Source organism: Bombus bifarius, unplaced genomic scaffold (genome assembly GCF_011952205.1).
Source record: "Bombus bifarius isolate JDL3187 unplaced genomic scaffold, Bbif_JDL3187 scf7180000007973, whole genome shotgun sequence".
Lineage (NCBI taxonomy): Eukaryota > Metazoa > Arthropoda > Insecta > Hymenoptera > Apidae > Bombus > Bombus bifarius.
Window position 1 is genome coordinate 2,928,590 of NW_022884359.1, and position 18,075 is coordinate 2,946,664.

At 29.7% G+C, this 18,075-nt stretch overlaps 4 protein-coding genes across 11 annotated transcripts; 3 read left to right on the forward strand and 1 right to left on the reverse strand.

Moving 5' to 3' along the window:
• The first annotated feature begins 21 nt into the window (after positions 1-21).
• LOC117216188 (lisH domain-containing protein ARMC9-like) lies at positions 22-5,129 on the forward strand. 6 transcript variants are annotated; one of them, XM_033462750.1, is made up of 17 exons: positions 22-367; positions 485-648; positions 733-862; positions 950-1,017; positions 1,255-1,488; positions 1,562-1,788; positions 1,866-2,196; positions 2,267-2,440; positions 2,496-2,744; positions 2,821-3,132; positions 3,236-3,363; positions 3,436-3,520; positions 3,578-3,837; positions 3,972-4,289; positions 4,354-4,421; positions 4,758-4,788; positions 4,989-5,129. In XM_033462750.1, the coding sequence occupies exons 2-17, from the start codon at positions 517-519 to the stop codon at positions 5,104-5,106; spliced, it is 2,865 nt and encodes a 954-aa protein (XP_033318641.1). In that variant the 5' UTR covers positions 22-367; positions 485-516; the 3' UTR covers positions 5,107-5,129. The 6 variants fall into 6 exon arrangements, 5 of the variants coding, with proteins under 5 accessions (XP_033318641.1, XP_033318649.1, XP_033318632.1 ...); XR_004489314.1 differs by having other exon boundaries at positions 23-367; positions 475-648; positions 3,972-4,104; positions 4,168-4,421; positions 4,989-5,006; XM_033462741.1 differs by having other exon boundaries at positions 23-367; positions 475-648.
• Positions 5,130-5,259: 130 nt separating this feature from the next.
• LOC117216212 (putative uncharacterized protein DDB_G0282133) lies at positions 5,260-7,351 on the reverse strand. Of its 2 annotated transcripts, none has more exons than XM_033462791.1 (3): positions 7,280-7,351; positions 6,788-6,848; positions 5,260-6,513 (listed from the first exon to the last, which is right to left on the reverse strand). In XM_033462791.1, the coding sequence occupies exon 3, from the start codon at positions 6,416-6,418 to the stop codon at positions 5,285-5,287; it is 1,134 nt and encodes a 377-aa protein (XP_033318682.1). In that variant the 5' UTR covers positions 6,419-6,513; positions 6,788-6,848; positions 7,280-7,351; the 3' UTR covers positions 5,260-5,284. The 2 variants fall into 2 exon arrangements, with proteins under 2 accessions (XP_033318682.1, XP_033318674.1); XM_033462783.1 differs by lacking the exon at positions 7,280-7,351 and adding an exon at positions 7,148-7,277.
• A 4,440-nt stretch (positions 7,352-11,791) lies between these two features.
• LOC117216572 lies at positions 11,792-14,601 on the forward strand. Of its 2 annotated transcripts, none has more exons than XM_033463373.1 (5): positions 11,792-12,194; positions 12,825-12,964; positions 13,051-13,175; positions 13,253-13,392; positions 13,496-14,601. In XM_033463373.1, exons 1-5 carry the CDS (start codon positions 12,176-12,178, stop codon positions 13,984-13,986), a joined length of 915 nt encoding a protein of 304 aa, XP_033319264.1. In that variant the 5' UTR covers positions 11,792-12,175; the 3' UTR covers positions 13,987-14,601. The 2 variants fall into 2 exon arrangements, with proteins under 2 accessions (XP_033319264.1, XP_033319272.1); XM_033463381.1 differs by having other exon boundaries at positions 11,795-12,147.
• Positions 14,602-15,597: 996 nt separating this feature from the next.
• On the forward strand, positions 15,598-17,549 carry LOC117216763 (mRNA export factor). Its single transcript, XM_033463761.1, has 6 exons — positions 15,598-16,067; positions 16,188-16,361; positions 16,438-16,509; positions 16,595-16,876; positions 16,959-17,153; positions 17,249-17,549. Exons 1-6 carry the CDS (start codon positions 15,810-15,812, stop codon positions 17,333-17,335), a joined length of 1,068 nt encoding a protein of 355 aa, XP_033319652.1. The 5' UTR covers positions 15,598-15,809; the 3' UTR covers positions 17,336-17,549.
• Positions 17,550-18,075: the final 526 nt, after the last annotated feature.

An 18,075-nucleotide genomic window follows, 5' to 3' on the forward strand; every position in this document is an offset into this window, starting at 1 on the left:
AAGTTGTTTCTTTTCTAATCAATATTATATTCAATTCCATAATAAATTAAGAGTTAATTATTTTTCCTTCATAGAAATAAAATATTTCGTGTCTTCATGATATTAAAAGATATTATCTTACTTAACATGTAGATGCAAACGCTAGAAATTGCTTAGAAATGCATTTGCGTAAAATCAATCTTATGGAAGGGAATATCCTTCACACAACTGTATGTAAAACACAACTCCTTAAATATATAGCGACGTAAAACGATCTTTCCACCCCCATTATGTTAAACTTGTCAATTTAAATAAATAAAGAAGAAAGATGGATAAGAATCGGGCAATAAATAAAATGGATAACAAGGAATTAAAACTTGTTCATCAGGTATATATATCCTTCAAGTTCTATTGCGTCTTCAAAATTGTATCAACTATTATTAATATTAGTAAAATATTTATTATTTAATGAATGTAAACATACAAATTTTATAGTTCCTTATAGACCATGATTTTGAAAATACTGCCGATGCATTGATGGTAGAAGCAACAATAAAAGGTTTTAAACATCTTAAGAATGATTTGCAGACCGAAGGCGATATGTACGAAAATTGTTACGAACAATTAATGTTCAGCTATAAAACAGGAGATTGGAAAACGTTCTTCAACGTATAATAAAAAATATTGATCAAATATATTATATTATATTACATGTAATAAGAAATATAATTTGTTGAAACTTTTTATTTCTAGTTATGGAATTTGATAGTACCTGAAGATGCTAAACAGACAAAAGCTTGTAAAATTTTAATGTTACATATATATGTGTATTTTGCAATGTTACCTAAACACATGTTAATGTTACATTGGTATAAAAAAAAAGGTATTTATAACACTCAATATATGTAAAGAGTAAATATAGATTTTATATTCTTAAAAAATTAAAAATCTTATTTTTTAAATCATTCAGATAAAATACAAGCAGCTGTAAGTGATCTTGTGACATCATCTAATCAACAAGATTCTGAATGTGAAGAAGTAATTTTAATCTGTTTTAACCCTCTAATTTTTGTTTGTAAATTCATGTCATATTTATTCTGCTCTCATTTACTACATTTATCTTTTTGTAAGAACATTAAATATGAGATTGTTTTTGTTTTTGTTTTAATTGCAATATAAATTTTGCACAAAATTTTTAAATGAATAACATAAATAGCTGTACACACAAAGATTCAGTGTGTTTGTAGCGACTGATTTAACATTAATAATACACAGAATTTTATGACTGAAATAGAGAAGAACATGAATGATAGTATGGAACGGTTACGTACATTTCTAAATACAACAGGTAAAGAATTAGAAAATGATGCAGAATTAAGACCTTATTTTGCGTTTCCCTTTATGGAAGATCCATATGCAGAACCATTTCTTTCTAACATATTTGAAAAAAGTTGGACAGATAAATTGACAAACCACTTACAGCTCTTTCTCAAAAATTACAAACAACAAGTAAGTAAGGTACAAGTTGCTACAAAGATATAATATAAATAAAATATGTCATGAAAATATATGCAATTTTAAGAGTTTTAGCAATACAAAATATAATGATGAAAATTCAGACAAATTTTCTTCAAGTTATACATCCTTATCAGAAGACTCCAAAAAAGATGTGATTGCAAAGAAGGCAATTAAAAACAATAATGTACCAATCATACCAAATGATAGAAACATTCCAATGTTTTTGGAAGATGATGAATCTGAAGAGCAACCTATTTTTTATGATAGTATAAAGTATAGTCAAAAATCAAAGTGAGAAATGTTTAATGTTCTTCTGATATAATGATAATCTAAAAATCATCTTCTTTTATCATTTTTTCTTTTTGTAGAAGTATACAGACTGTATCAATGAATTCTTCAGAAGAAGAGATATATTCATCACACTTTACTAAAAGGAATAAAAAATTGATGCAGTGTACACAAGAGTTAGCAGTAGCAAAATCTCATTTATGCAGTGTTCATTCCAATTATGAAAAGCTAAAAATCAGATTTCATAAACTGCATGCTGATTATCATAAACTGATGAGCATTGCAAGAGTATTAACAAGTGCCTTAGAGGATTCTGTAAAAGGACAAGTCATTGATTTCCAGGCTATGTTAGAAACTTGTATAAGAATCTTTCCAGATTTGTTTAATCAAAATATAAAAGATAGTATACATGTAAGCACTGAGAATTTGATGTGTATATTAACTTTTGTATATTATTATATTATATTTTATTTGTTTATAGTGTTCATCAGAATTGTTATTATCAAAATCTCGTTCTGATATGAAGACCATTGAGTATTCAAACTCAAACAATGTATTTATTCCTCCAAAACTATTGAATTTCAAAAAAATCAAATTACATTTAATTAATGGAAGCATTAAAACAAAACTATTTCTTTTGCAAGCATTGCGAAGGGTAAGACAAATTTTAATATCTATTTAACATAAATAGATAAACATTTTTTTTTTAGAAAATAACATTTAGTCAACCTGGAGAAAGAGATGAGACGGTGCATGAATATATAAGTAAAGACTTGTTGGGACTTCACAGTCAAATTGCTAGTTATAGAGGCAAATCTATCTTGCCATATCTATTAACTCCACAAAACATTATCATACCACATCCTTTACAACAATCAGTCACGAGATTATTGAATGCATTGGCATCATTTAGATGTGGAAGAGACTATTTATCATTTGATTCTACTGTTGTTGATACGGTATTGTGACACTAACAAAACTGTAAATATCAAAACTTTAGAAAAGATTATAGAATTAATAAGATAAGCATTTTAGGTATTCAAGTGCATGAATAGTATTTCTGATAATAATATAGATACATTGACTTGCAATATGATGATTGCAATGTTACAAAAATTATCTTTACGTAAACAACAAAGGATTTATATGATAGAAAATGGATTAATGGAATGGTTGATCCATCATCTACATGATCAGTATCGTGTTATGGATTCTTATCGCTTGGAATATGCTACGGCTCTTTTAATGAATTTATCGTTGCATCAAACAGCTCAAAGAAGAGTGTCAACAATGGCGCCTTTACTTATGTCAACATTAATTGATTTACTCTTAATGGATCATGAATCGGTATAATATATGTGTCGTGTTTCATATTTTCTAAAATTACGAATTATGATACGCATTATGTATATACATATATACACGTATTTATGATGTATATTTAAACCAGGCATTACCATATATCAATGGAGCCTTAAATAATTTCTTGACGAATCACGTATTCAACGAGGAAGCAAAACGAATTAAATTCTCATCTATAATAGAACAATACAGTAAATATAAAACTGGCGAGATAAGGTAAAATATTTTTTTATGAGTTACAAGTTAGATTATATCAAATAAAATATTTAAATAAGATGGGAAAAACAGGAAACACTTGGATCATATTCTAAAGATACATAGAGGTGAAATTACTATTAAAACGGAAGACGAGGAAATGGCAGATAATGATAATGTGGGTAATGACTTATAAAACGTCTTATACTTTGCTGAAAAAAAGAAAAACTTTCAGGAGGAATTTGATGTATTGGAAAGTCAATTGGACGAAAATGATCCGGTAAAGAATAATTACGGAGAATTGTGTGGAGAATCGTTATTAGAGTCATGTTATACAATTTTACCAAAGGCAATTCAAGAGAAGGAAACAATATCCGACGAATTATCATTTCCGCAATTGAAAACAGAAGCAATAGATTCTGCTATGCAGAATAATCAAATTAAAAATTTATCTTCTGAACACGAATCAATACAACATGAAGAAATTTTACCAAGGTATTGTTAAAGCATGTCGACCTTAATTTCATTAATATGTAAAACTAATAAAATTAAATAAAAAGATAATTTTACTGATAAAGTAAAAATATATACTTATATGAAAATTATAAACTTCTTTTATACATTTCAAGAAAATTGGTAAATAGCAAGCCTAACGTGAAAACTAAAACTAATATTGTAATACTACAAAATTCTATTAAAAAGACAATCTCATATCCAAAACCACAGCCACGTGTAGTCGAATTAAAATCTTCTTCGACAAAGGTATTTAACGAGAAATTAACTATCAAATTAAAATTTAAAATTTATATTTATAACGTTTTTAAGGATCGGCAAATTTTTAAAGTGCAAGTGGCGAACGAAAGATGGAACTCGAAGAATGATAAGACTTTCGTAAAAGAAATTCATAATGAAAGTGCTATGTATCTTTATGAAAATCATACTTCGAAGTTTGTTAATTTTTTTAGAATAAAGATATAATATAACGAGATGTTTATTTGAACTTTTTTACAGGGAAAGCAGCAAAACGACACTAGCATCCTCGATGCTCCTAGGAATCGGAAGTGAAGCTGAATCAACAGGTAAGAATTTTATTTAAAATAATCTTTCGATCGATTTCACTTTATTGAAAAAAATTAGGAAAAGAATATTTAATGCGTAACAACCATTTATAAATTTCTAAACGTCCACTGATTTTACCATGTTTGACAAGGTTTACTGTAAGCATTATCTAGTGAAAGCTTTATAACTTTCTCTTAAACATGTACTTGATCATGATTTCGAAAAAATTGGAACGACCATATGAAAGCAATAAAATCTAAGATGAATCATATCAAGACGAATCATATCGAACGTATTCTATAAAATAATGTGAATCTAAAACTAATAATTTTATTATCGCTTTTATATTTTTTCAGTAATGGAGAAACTCAGCAGCATAGCGTCATTGTGAGTCGAAATTCTAATGTGATACAAACGCACTGTATAATTTCAAACTTAATTGTGCACCATTGTAAATTTTTATATTAAAATTTTAACTTTTTTATACGCCACGAATTATTGAATAAATTTCATATTTTATTTACCGTTATCAAGCTTTTTCTTTAGAAAATACCGATTATCATACGAAATTGGAACTTTCTTTATAGGAATACTGAAGATAGCAATAGGATTGCCAACGATAAGGTTTCATGGACGCAAGAGACAAAATCCGATACAGAGGAAGCATTTTTAGCTAAGCCAAAGCTTCCACGAACTCCGCCATAATTAAAACCAGATCTCAAGAATATAATAAAAAGGGATGAATATTATACTCCCATTATTTATACAATAATTTTATTTTAAACAACAAACATAAACAGTATTTAATTAAAATTAAATATTTCATATAATAAATATGTACAAAACATAACATAACATACTTCCCTCACGCTTGTCTAACGTATCAATAATAACCGGGATATGGACTAACATGCCCTGGTATATAGCTGTTGCTCCGATATCTTCTCAGTGGTGGACTATCTGCATAACTGTTACCACTGGAACTACCATGTAAGCCAGACATCGATGAATAACCAATCGGTGAACTGCTATGATATGAATTCATGAAGCTGGGTTTACTCTTATAACTTCCAATAATCTTATTAAGGTACGAAGGTCCGCCAAGATAAGATTGGCTAACATAACTGCTCGGTCTACCTTCTTTTATCACGGCCAGTTTTCCACTGCCTTTACCATAACTACTGAGCAAGTAATCAACGTCCTGCTCCTTCGAAAGGTAGTTCAAACCTGCACTGGAGGTATAGTCACCCGAATGCTTATTATACTTGCCGAATTTTCCTGATCCATAAGCACCAGCGTTTCCTCGAACGTTGCCGAAAGGACTGCTTTGGCCAGAGTTAGCCAGAAACATAGAAGAAGTATAATCACGACCCACATTCCCGTGATTTCCTCGCACGTAGCGAGTATCAGGATTCATGGAGTACATGTCGGTCATGAACTTGTTACTTCCTCCAAAAGTATTTTCTTTATGCTTTCCGTACGAATAATCGGTACTAGGGCTGTTGAAGAAATTAGAAACTTCTCTGTTGAAAGCTGGGTCAGCATTGTCTATGAATCCTGTATTTTGAGATGTGTGACTCCTAAAAGAATCTCCAGAATAATCTCCTCTGAAAGAAGAAGCCTCTGAAGTCTCTGGATAGCTTCCTGTGCTAGTAGCACCGGATATGTTATCGGAAAATCTCATATAAGAAGGATTCTTGTGCTTGTTAGCGGAGAATTGATTGAAATCCGATCCAGCTTGATCGCTGCCTTGCGTGTAAGCCTCGAAAGCCGAATCAGCATTGTTGTTATTATTATAACTATCAAAACTGGATTGTGCAGCGTTGTTAGGGAAATAAGAGCTCGACGCAAGATTATCGTGAGTGGCAGCAGTAGTATAAGTAGTAGAGAAACCAGTATTATGGGAACTGGGTGAAAATCCGTTATAAGAGCTGCTCCTTAAACTTTCATCGAGATTTCCTTGGCTCCTGCTGTTGGTCAACGAGTGTCCAGTATTTCCTCCACCGTAAAAGTCCATGTTTTCTCTATGACCTTCTTTCCCAGGTATGTAGGCACCGTTAATAATATTGCTGTTATACTCGAATCCATTGTTCTCCCCGTTGATAGAATAGCCTGTGACAAATTTGTAAAATAAAATGAAAAAATTACTTAAAAAATTGTATATTAAAAAGAATTTTAGCAAAATTGTAATAACAGTTAAAAAAGAAGAACAATATTACTTGGGATATTTTAATTACCATATTTAAAATATTAATATTGAAATAATTCAAATATAATTGGAATATTATTTGTTACTAATAGTCTGCTAATATAAAAAATGTATTACAGTCACATGAAAATTTGTTCGAAGGAATGCCGTATTTTAAAAGGCATAAGGAATACGTACTGTTAACCGATGCCGGTGGTTCCGCGTGGGTCAGCAGGATGCAACCGAGGACTACTGCACTCTAAAAGTGGAACAATTTCACCATAAATTAATACTCATCCTCCAACGGGTAACAATCTTCTACTTAAAGCATAAACACTAACAAACATCTCTACCAATAAATAGTTAGATATACAATTACAAAGTTAATCCAAAAAGTTAATCAATTATTTCACCTGCTATAAAAATTCAAATTTTGAACAGAACTCAGAGGAGTAATATTACGATTTCGATTATGGCATTAAAAATTTTATTGAATTACATTCAAAATGAAATTTCACGATTTCACAGATATTATTTTACAACTTATTCAGTACTCACGAGCGAAATGAAATTCGCCATGACAAAAGAAGAGAAGAAGTCCAAAAAGGTTTCAACTACGTTAACTGGTGACTGAATCTCTTAGGACAAATTGAAACTACACACATACTGACACGCGAATCGATTCCTTACCGTTTTATACTCCTAGGAATCCCTCCTCGTTCACAAAAAGGTAAAAGCGATCTTGATGTGCACATACTGATAGGACATTGGTTGGTATCCGACCATACAGAGCAGGGAGAAAGAGTCAACCTGATTTAACTCTTCACTTTTACGGGGAAAGCAATGGGTCAGTCCGCGCGCAACTAACTATTCAGTGAACTATGAGGAGCATGACCTACCTAACGTAATTAGACTTTTTAATACATATAGAAAAGTCTCCCTTTCCCCAAACATCTGCTTGGTTACTCAAAATATAGTAATGGCTCTGGCTCTTTTTACAAGGTATATCATTGGGATGGGTCTTAGTAATTATAGATAATATGTGAATGTATGCAGAGAGAGAGAGAGAGAGAGATACAGTAAGTTAAAATAGATTAGCTTTAGATTTGCAGTATGTATCTATCTTTTTACTTCTCGCTCTTAAATATTTATGTTTTTAAGCATTCTTCTGAACGAATTCGTTTTTAAGAGTGAATTTTATTATAATTATTGATATTAATCATCTTCAAAATACAGTAAGATAGAATAACTTTATATTTCATATCTGTTTTTAATCAAGTTCTTGCTTTCAAGTATTTCTTTAAACCAAAGTTCTTTCAGAAGTGAATTTTATTACAATTATTGATATTAATCATTTTTAATATATTATAATAATATGCAATTTTCCTGGAAATGTAAAAACAAGATATTCATCTTAATATCTCTTCCATAGAGTGTAAAAAGGTAAAAATTTACTAAAAAACGTATAAATACCTTCTCTATGTATAAGTGATCACATAAAGAGTAGAATTTAATCAGAGATACTATTAATAGATTGTTTAGTTTGAATGTAACTGTAGTTTTCGTGTCTTCTCAACAATCAGCTTAATAGCGATAGGCTTCGACGCAGCCAGTGGATTGCGAGCTTTCGTAAAAATGTAGCCCCGATTTCTATGCATTATCATTGCCAAGGTTAACAGATATTTGTTACGGTAGATGGATAACTTTCTTACAGTGAGAAACGAAACCGCGTTACGTCTTCTTTTGAATTACAAATACCATAATTTCCACTACAATGTTACTCATTACAGGTCCAATTACCACGTAAAATGTGTACTATTTATCCTGTAACTCTTTTTTCGGAATTTTGAATTCGGCGCTCTCATATTAACTATTCAATATTGTCCTATTATTAATTATGATTTAATTAAATTTGCACGTTTGAATTAATATTTAATTATGGATTATAATCTAAATATAATATTATAATTATTTTTTCCGTAAACATACCGAGATATAAATAAGATAGTGCTTACTAAATAGATTGCGGATATTTATTTTATAAATGTCCAAAGTATAATGATTTCTATAACATTTGATAAATGAAACAATTTTCTACCGAAGCTTTAACATTACAATTATATTCTCAAATTAATGAATTTGTATAAAAATCCATAGTCTATTAATAAATAAGAATATAATTTCGGCGTTGTACGCGGCTAGAGGGTTAACGAACATAGATGAAGTTGAATAACGATTACATAAAGTTATTGGTAAGTAGTCGAGTTGTTCACACGCAATGTTTATAGTAGCAAAATGGGAGAGGATCTACTGAAAAACGGACGTGCCTGTATTTCAAAACATAGTCATGGATAATGATACTCAGGAATACCTATCTTTCTCCAGGCATCAAATTCGTAAACATCAGAAAGAACGCTTTGCTCGGTTTACATCCGCATAAAACGCACGAGTATCTTGAATACCAATCGCCTTTCGTACGAAAGAAAGTTTCATGAAGTTCCCTTCAAAGATCATAGTAAGTCCAATTCGATAATATCAATCTGTGATCGTATTTTGTTTAAACAACATTATTATAATACAACAGTTAACCTCAATATTAATATTTGATCATAAAAAGTGCGTAAATTAATATTTAGATGCCTTAAGGAAAAAATTAATGTAGTTGTACGTATTTTCTTAATCAAGTGTATGCAAGTAAAATGGTTCGGGTGTTAAAACTGCAGATAAATAGAAAACAAGTCACGTTGAGGAAAGGAAACGGCATAGATCATTTTGATCCCACTCTAATAGGCAATAGGAGATTGATCCTCTCACTACATCAATTATTATGCAAACATGCTTCGACAGACGCGCTTTCTACCATGCGTGAATAATTTACATCAATTAGCAAACATTATACAGTAGCAGTTGATAGTAAAATGTTGAAAACAATTGGAAACGATAAAAGCTACATTTAATTCCGCTACGCCTTTCCAATTTTCATGGTCCAACTTCACTCCTACTTCAATGAATAAAAAGATTTTTAATACTTTTAAGGAAAACTTCTGCATAAAATTGAACTCTTCCATAATTTCCTTAATCTTCAATCTGAAAAATTTATTAATGGAGCTCCATGATATACATAAAAATAAAACTGGACTTTGAAATATAATTTTTTAATTTAAATTTCCCGCGGGTTAATCAGGAAATTGTTTAGCAATAGCAAAACATAGCCCAGTCAAAAATAACCCAAAGTATGTAGCAGAATTCAAATTGATAAGATAAAAAAGGGATACATTTCGATTTTTGTATTTTGTTATGTAACTTGATATGTGCGGTCTTTTTGTAGACCTTGCGTGCAATATCCGTTTCCGGATGCTTTGGAAATATATTCCAACGTTTCACCAATATTTATAACTGCGTTCATTAAGATCTGATGACGCATTAACATAACATAAAGGGAAATGTGCTTTTTTTTAATAAACTATACATCGCAGTATAGTATTTAATCATCTGAGTAAGTACCTTCCTTGAGATTAAAGTAGCTATTCTTTTTTAAGGTAAGAAATTCAAAGTACTTTTCTTATTAATATTTCATCGCACATCATTAAAATCTTTTATTCTATCGTTTCAGAGTTGTTTTAATATCGAATGTCAAAAAAGGAAAATTTCTGATAAAAATTGAAGATCGTGACACAAAGTTATGAGACAGCATATGTAGATCGCAATGGGACGATCGCATGCTGCGTTCTGACATGAAAACCGGAATGACACTGCTACATCCTTGTCATTATCTTTTGCAATGCTTTCTACTTTCTGCACATGCGTTTACAAGTGTATTCATTTGAAACGTACATTGACCATGTGCGTCGGTCAGCTGAATTCCAACATATTAACGACAATGACCTAGGATACTTTATCCCTGTTCATAAATCACGAATAATCAAACAGGTTGATCCAGTCGCTACAAACAATTACAGTTGATATATTTCATTTCTTCACTTTTTTTTTATAGGAAATCTATATTTAAAATGACAGAAATAGATTTCAAAAACGATATTCTTTGATGCAATAGCATCCTCTGTTTTAGTAAATGACTTTTCTTTATCGAGATTAAATTATAATTGTAACACGTAAGCGGCCTGTTGACACAGTTTTCTATTCGCCGCGAAAAAGGCATCTCCAGATCAGAGTATAAATTGTCCATTTCTAAGAGGCCATCAAATGACCGTGAAACGGTAAAAGTCGTACACGCGTAACAACGCGAGACATTAGTACAATATGAAGAAAGTAAAATGAAAATGGAAAGTGGACGGTAAACTAATTCCAAGCGGACGCTTCTTTGATGTCGTTGCATATATGTAGAACATTCTGCCTTTTATAAGCCGCACGAAACACATGTGTGTCGTATTGCATATTTATTATATGTATATTCTCGGGCAGTAAGTCTGAACTAAACATCGAGCAAAATCGAACCATCTTCGTAGAAAACACAAATTTTATCTTTTTATCGAAAAATTAAAAAAAAAATTTTTAATGCAAAAAATAGAAAATTTTATAATTTAGATCATCATATTTTTAGTTATATTTAGTAATAAAAATAAATCAAATTTCATAAATAATTTAGTTATGTAATATTTTTCTTCAATTAGAAAATAGAAAGATTTTCTCGTTAATTGTGAAGATAAGATTAAAGTAGAAAGAATATAAATAAGTTATGATAAGGTATGAACATGTGCGCTACACTTTCGAACTCAGAAATATTTGTGGTGCGAAAGTTGCAAAGATATGTAGTAATACCGGTTGCGGTTCAGCTTCACGCATCTTCACATGCTTGGCATATCCTGAATACGATGACAAGATTCTGTGCAAGGACCTATTCTAGTTACTTTATCATAATATTATAATCCTAGACTTTGTTGTTAGAAAATTATTCATCTTATAAGTCACAAATCATAATATGAATTTAACATAGAGAAGTAAATTACAAACTGCACGAGATAATATTCGTAATTTCAAAATTTAATAAGAAAATTATTACCTCGTAATATTTGTAATATTCGTAATATTACGAGGTAATAATTTATTAAATTTTGTTAATTTTTCCAATTGAAAAATATATTATTATATCGAATGCAATATAATCAAGAAGAGTAGATAAATTGGTGTAATGAACTACTAAATGAAATACTAAAGTAATACTAAACTAATCATGATGAAAATTTCGTTCTCTCTTTTTCCCGCTATCAAAATTGAATCTATGCCAATAAAAATTGTTCTATATGCCGCGCATGCGCTCAATATCCTGGGAAAGTGCCAATTAAAGAGAAGTTCGATCCTATGCAACGCATCTATACTTAGTATCTTACTTATGTAGATAACTTTGATTGCAATGTGACAAATTGCACTCTTTGCGATGAGATTATACAGAAAACATAACCATCACCATCAATTGGGAGAATCCAAATTCGACCGTATATTTCTACCTTGCTATCGTTAACTGTAATTGCTTTGTCAATTGCGTTATCAGCTGATAATAAAAAGTTGTTTTAAAGTCGAACCAACAACCATGACTTTTAGTGAGTACACGTATTAGCAAGATCAGAAATGTCAGCACGTAAATTTGGTATAACATACTTTTTTATTACAAAATATTTAAGCACAATAGGTTAAATAATATATATAATGATTTTTATTGATATTGAAACATCACGATTTTTTGGGAAATTATTGCTTTATATATTCGTTTACAGTAGTTATAGAACTATTTGCTTTTTTGTATACTATAACATTTATTTTATAAACTGATAAATTAAATAATAGCGATCTATAAAATCGCACAAACAGTTGAACAATGTGTAAGTTACATGAACTTTATATGAAACATATACACATCTACAATATATGTATAAATATATAAATTTTATTTAACGTGCTATTATCCGAAATTTTTACAATTCTAAATTTTATCATTAATTATTTTATTGTAAAAAACTATGCATTAAATAAACCAATTTTATGTTTCTACTAACTGGAATATAAATGTTTTAGTATACAAAAAACAATCAGTTCGATAATACTATCATAAATAAATATATAGAGCAACAATTCTTCAAACATTGTTATATCTACATATTAATATGAGTCATTGTATAAATTGTATAAAAAGATTGTGCTTCTTTTGATACTACAAAGTAATGTAATAATATTTTAAATAACATAGTCCAAATATATTAAAAAATTAATATTTTTTCAGTTAGGATTATTACACCTGATAGCATAGAATATCGTTATTTTCCCATCACAAAATCTCGCCTCAGGCTGAGTATGCAAGCTGCTCACGATGCAAGAATTTCCTTACGTACACATTTGGGTGGAGACTCAAATGTGTATGAGGTATGTCTATATCTTGCTAAAAATAAATATTATATTTACCAAACACTTGCACATAACATAAATATAAATATATTCTATATTGATAGATTATTATTGGAGGATGGAGAAACACAATGTCAGCCATAAAAAGGAATAACCAAGAACAAGATGTGGCAGAAGCAGAAACAAGAAACATATTAAATGCTCAGTATATGTTCAATATTTGGATTCAGTAAGAAACTAAAACTACTCTTATATAAAAATATCACTTTAATCAAACCCGAAAGGAAACAACAATTTAATTCTTAGATGGTGTTGTGATGGAACTTTAAAGATTGGTCGACAAAATGGTGATGTTTTTCTAGCATACAAAGACAGAAATCCGTTTGTTATAAATTATATAGGGGTTAGCACAGCGTGGGGTGCAACTGGTGAATTTTTGATAGAAGGTATCTCTTACAAATTAATCAAATAACATTTCAAATTAATAAACATGTTATTAAGCATTACTATTATTAAACATTATTAGACATTTCTATATATCCATTTTAGAATCACCATGTACATCTCTAGTTGTTAGGCAACAATTGGTAGACACTTGCTACTGTTGGGTAGATTGTAACGAGTCAGATGGTCTTCCACAAAATGCTGTAATGGCCTCAGAAGATGGTTTGTATATAGGCCGTGTTCATCACAGAGATTCGATCACACCTGGTGGTATCAGAAATAATGTATGTACAATCCCATGGGGTGGAGCCTCTCACGATAAAAAAGATTTTCAAATATTATGCGGCAAAGATGTGAATTGGGTAAAATCATGGGAAGGAAGTGTTCCTTTGTACGCTCTTCCTGCCGGTGAAACCGAAGACGGCCACGCTCTTTTTATAGGCAGAGTGTTACACGAAGGTGTATATCACATAGGAAAAATACAACCGAATCATCAAATATGTTATATAGGCGTACACGGCCATGAAGAACGTTACATAGATTATGAAACTTTAGTCGTTTGTGATTATTACGCTGTGGAATATGTTGGTAGATAAAATTCTTTTTGTGGAAAATATTTATTTTTCATACGAGATACAAATTATTTTTTTATGTCATAAATATTTATATGATTGTAACTCTAATTTAATAGAGATAATATATAAATTTAAAAGAGAATTATAAATAGTATTATGACGATATTAAAGAATGATGAAACATTTACTCAGAGATCAAATGGAATATAGTTTCATATTCATTAATTTATTGTAAGCTTTCATTGAATGATTCCATTAAAATTTTATACGCAATATAACATTGAAAGAAAGCAGGAGATAAATTTATTTAATATGTGTACATTTAACTCCCACACTTTGATGGTTGAGTCATCTTAAACCCAGATACTTTTCAAATAATGGAGAAGCAAATTAATTGATCTTCATGATTTTGAAAATTATAGATCAATTTTTTATGAGATTATACTAAATGCCATAAGGAGGGCTGGGAAAGAAGTTACAAAAATAGTGTAACAAAATTAGAAAAAAGATCCCAAAAGCATTCTGTATGTATATACATTGAAAATGATAATAAATATTATCATAATTGTAATAAGTGTAAATACTATGTAGTAGATGTGGTGACACAAGTACACAATAAACATTACTTATTTATAATTTTGAAATTTATTCCATTTTTTATTATTGAGGACCAACAATTAGATAAATTTGGGTCCATTGGTATGATTAATACTATTATCTTATCAACTAAATAAGTACGTAATATATTATTGTAATGAACAAAAAATAATGTTTAGAATCATCATCACCATTTATTTATTCTTTTCTTATTTATGTTTATAATTTATTATTATTAAAAAATTAATATATAAATGTAGCATCATGAAGATAATTATTGTTTCTTAAGCTCATAAATGTATAGAATCCATACAATCTTCCTTCTTAAGTGTTTAATTGCTCTTCATCTACAGTATTTGTCAAGCTTTGCTGCTCTCTGGATTTTGGATCATTAATACCATTATGATGCATGTATATATTTATATTAACAGTAACTTGAATTGGAAATAAAGTGATATTTTGGATTATTCTTAAAGCATTCTAAAAGGACTTCCTCCATAGTATAATATATTTCTTAAACCTCGGCTACTGTATGAATAAGTGATACCACAAGCATTTTTTTAAATACTTTTGAAATACTACATAATTGTCACAATTATGGTGAGATACTCGATATCCCCGGAAATTACCGGATTTAAATTACAGTATGTGCAAATTTCTAGATATGTTTCTAGATATTGGAATTTTTATGAAATTTATTATTAGACTGCCGATTTTTATGCATTTATAGAAAATTAAAATAGAAAAATGCAGGGAATATACAAAAATATATGAAATACTCAAAATACAGTATTCTTTATAATATTAGTGCGTAAAACAAATTTTTGTCTAGATCTTATTTCTTTAATTATGTTTGTAAAAATATAGATTTGTGTAAATATCCGCAGTCTAATAATTGTTATTTACATTTCATGTTCATAAGAAGATTTATGAATTCGAACATTCCAATACTTTCGTGAACCACCATAATTGGGAACATTTTTTTTTGCTACCTCCCTGTATAATTCACTTCGCCATCTATTCTTGTTATTTCTAATTCTTTGGTCTCAAAATTTACGTCGAGTATTCGTTCTATGTATTCCTTAAATCATGGCATTATTTTTTGTATTGCTTATCGGATAAATAACATACGTGAGAGTACTTTCCTGTTTATCGTCTATAATTTGTTATACAATATATTGTTATAATTAACATATAATATATTATTCTGCGGTAAATAACAATTGGCAGTGTAAAGTAGATTAAAGATGTTTAATCAAAGCGGAGGACTACAAACTGGCACATCGACTACTTCTAACCCAATGCAGGATTATGAGGTTGTCTCCCCACCTGATGATTCTGTCTCCAGTCTCGCATTTAGTCCTGCTTGTATTCCACAAAATTTCCTCGTTGCTGGCTCTTGGGATTGCAACGTTCGCTGTTGGGAAGTCGAGCAATCTGGTAAAACTGTTCCTAAATCAATGCAATCCATGGCTGCTCCAGTTCTTGATGTTTGTTGGAGTGATGTAAGTTTATTAAATTTTTTATATTAAATTTAACTTTTTTAAGTTTATGATATCTTTAAAGATTAATGTTTTCTAATGATTAATGGTTATTCAATTCAAAGTTCATTTCCTTTGAAACAGGATGGAACGAAAGTATTCATGGCAGGTTGCGACAAAACAGCAAAATGTTGGGATTTAGCTTCCAATCAGAGTATTCAAGTAGCACAACACGATGCACCTATTAAAACTTGTCATTGGATTAAAGCAACCACATATTCATGTCTTATGACTGGTTCTTGGGATAAATCCTTAAGAGTATGTTTATATTTCTATTATTAAGAATTTATTATTATATATGATCTATATATATTGATAATGGAATACTTTACAGTTTTGGGATCTGCGAAGTCCTAAGCCAGCAATGACTATAAATTTAATTGAAAGATGTTACTGTGCTGATGTTGTAAATATATTCAATATTTATTCTTTATTATATTTGCAATGATAATTCTTTGGAAATTATAGCTAATATTTAATAATTGTTATAGGATTATCCAATGGCAGCAGTAGGAACTGCTGGACGTGGATTAATAGTTTATCAATTGGAAGGCAGTCCTCGAGAGTATAAGACGGTAGAACTAAACTTAAAATATCAGTATCGATGTATCGCGATTTTTAGAGATAAAAAGAAAGTTCCAACTGGTTTTGCAATTGGCAGTACAGAGGGTCGTGTAGCCATACATCATCTGAATCTAGGTTCAAAAGAAAACTTCACTTTCAAATGTCATAGAACAAATGGAACCCCTAATGGATACCAAGATATCTATGCAGTCAGTATGAATTCGGTCGATTTATTTCTTGAATTTTTTAATATTCATTTTAATAACTAAATATGAATTTTTTAACGCTTAGGTAAATGATATCGCATTTCATCCGGTTCATGGTACTATTGCAACCGTCGGAGGTGACGGTACGTTTGGATTTTGGGACAAAGATGCTAGAACTAAACTGAAGTCTTCAGAACCTATGGAGCAACCAATTACTCGATGTTGTTTCAATCACAATGGACAAATATTTGCATATGCGGTGTCATACGATTGGTCAAAAGTAGTTATTAATCTTTCTATACAATTAAACTTTACATAATCAAATGAATATCTTCTTATTTTATACTTAAAATGAAAATACTTATTCTATTTCAGGGTCATGAATACTATAATCCAGCAAAGAAGAACTCTATATTCCTTAGACCCTGCTTTGAAGAACTAAAACCTAAAGCGTCGCCATAAGAGGAACACTATACAATCAGGCTAAAAGGTTTCTGATTTCTGTGATGTTTTAAGATAATAGATTTTATAATTACAGAATATACTGTTTACATTAATAAATTATAGTTTTCCTATCTTCTTTTTAGTTATACAAGTTTTTCAATGATATTTCATTATAATACATTGTAAATAGTTTCGATATACAATACAATTATAGTTTACATTTTTCATCATATATATATTTGACTATTTTTCACACAAGCTCATTGTACAAAGATGTATATACATACGAGAAGAGTCTTGTTCTTTTTTTCACGAGTATAGAAATGTAAAAAAATAATTCCGATAAAAACTCTTATAATATCTTGAAACTGATACGAAAAATTAAGCTATTTTTTTTGTTTAGTTAGTGTTTCTTGAAATAAAAATGATCAATGCATTTTAATTCTTTAAATGAATTAGCATTATCAATTTTAAAAACATTTGTTAAAATTAAAAATTGGACAAAAAGATTGTTGGCTTTTAAATATGTTTTTCCTATTGTTAATAGCAAAAAGTAAATTTATACTTCTATTGTTTGTATATCATTTTCTACTTTAAAAAGGAAAAAAAGTGATTAAATAAGAAATATCGTAAAAGAGAAAACATCTCACTCATATGGATTTCCCATACTATTTCATTTTCGATCAACGTGACTCTTATGGTAACCTTTATACTTTATATATGTATAGTTACGTGATTTAACGTTTATTAAAATGCTA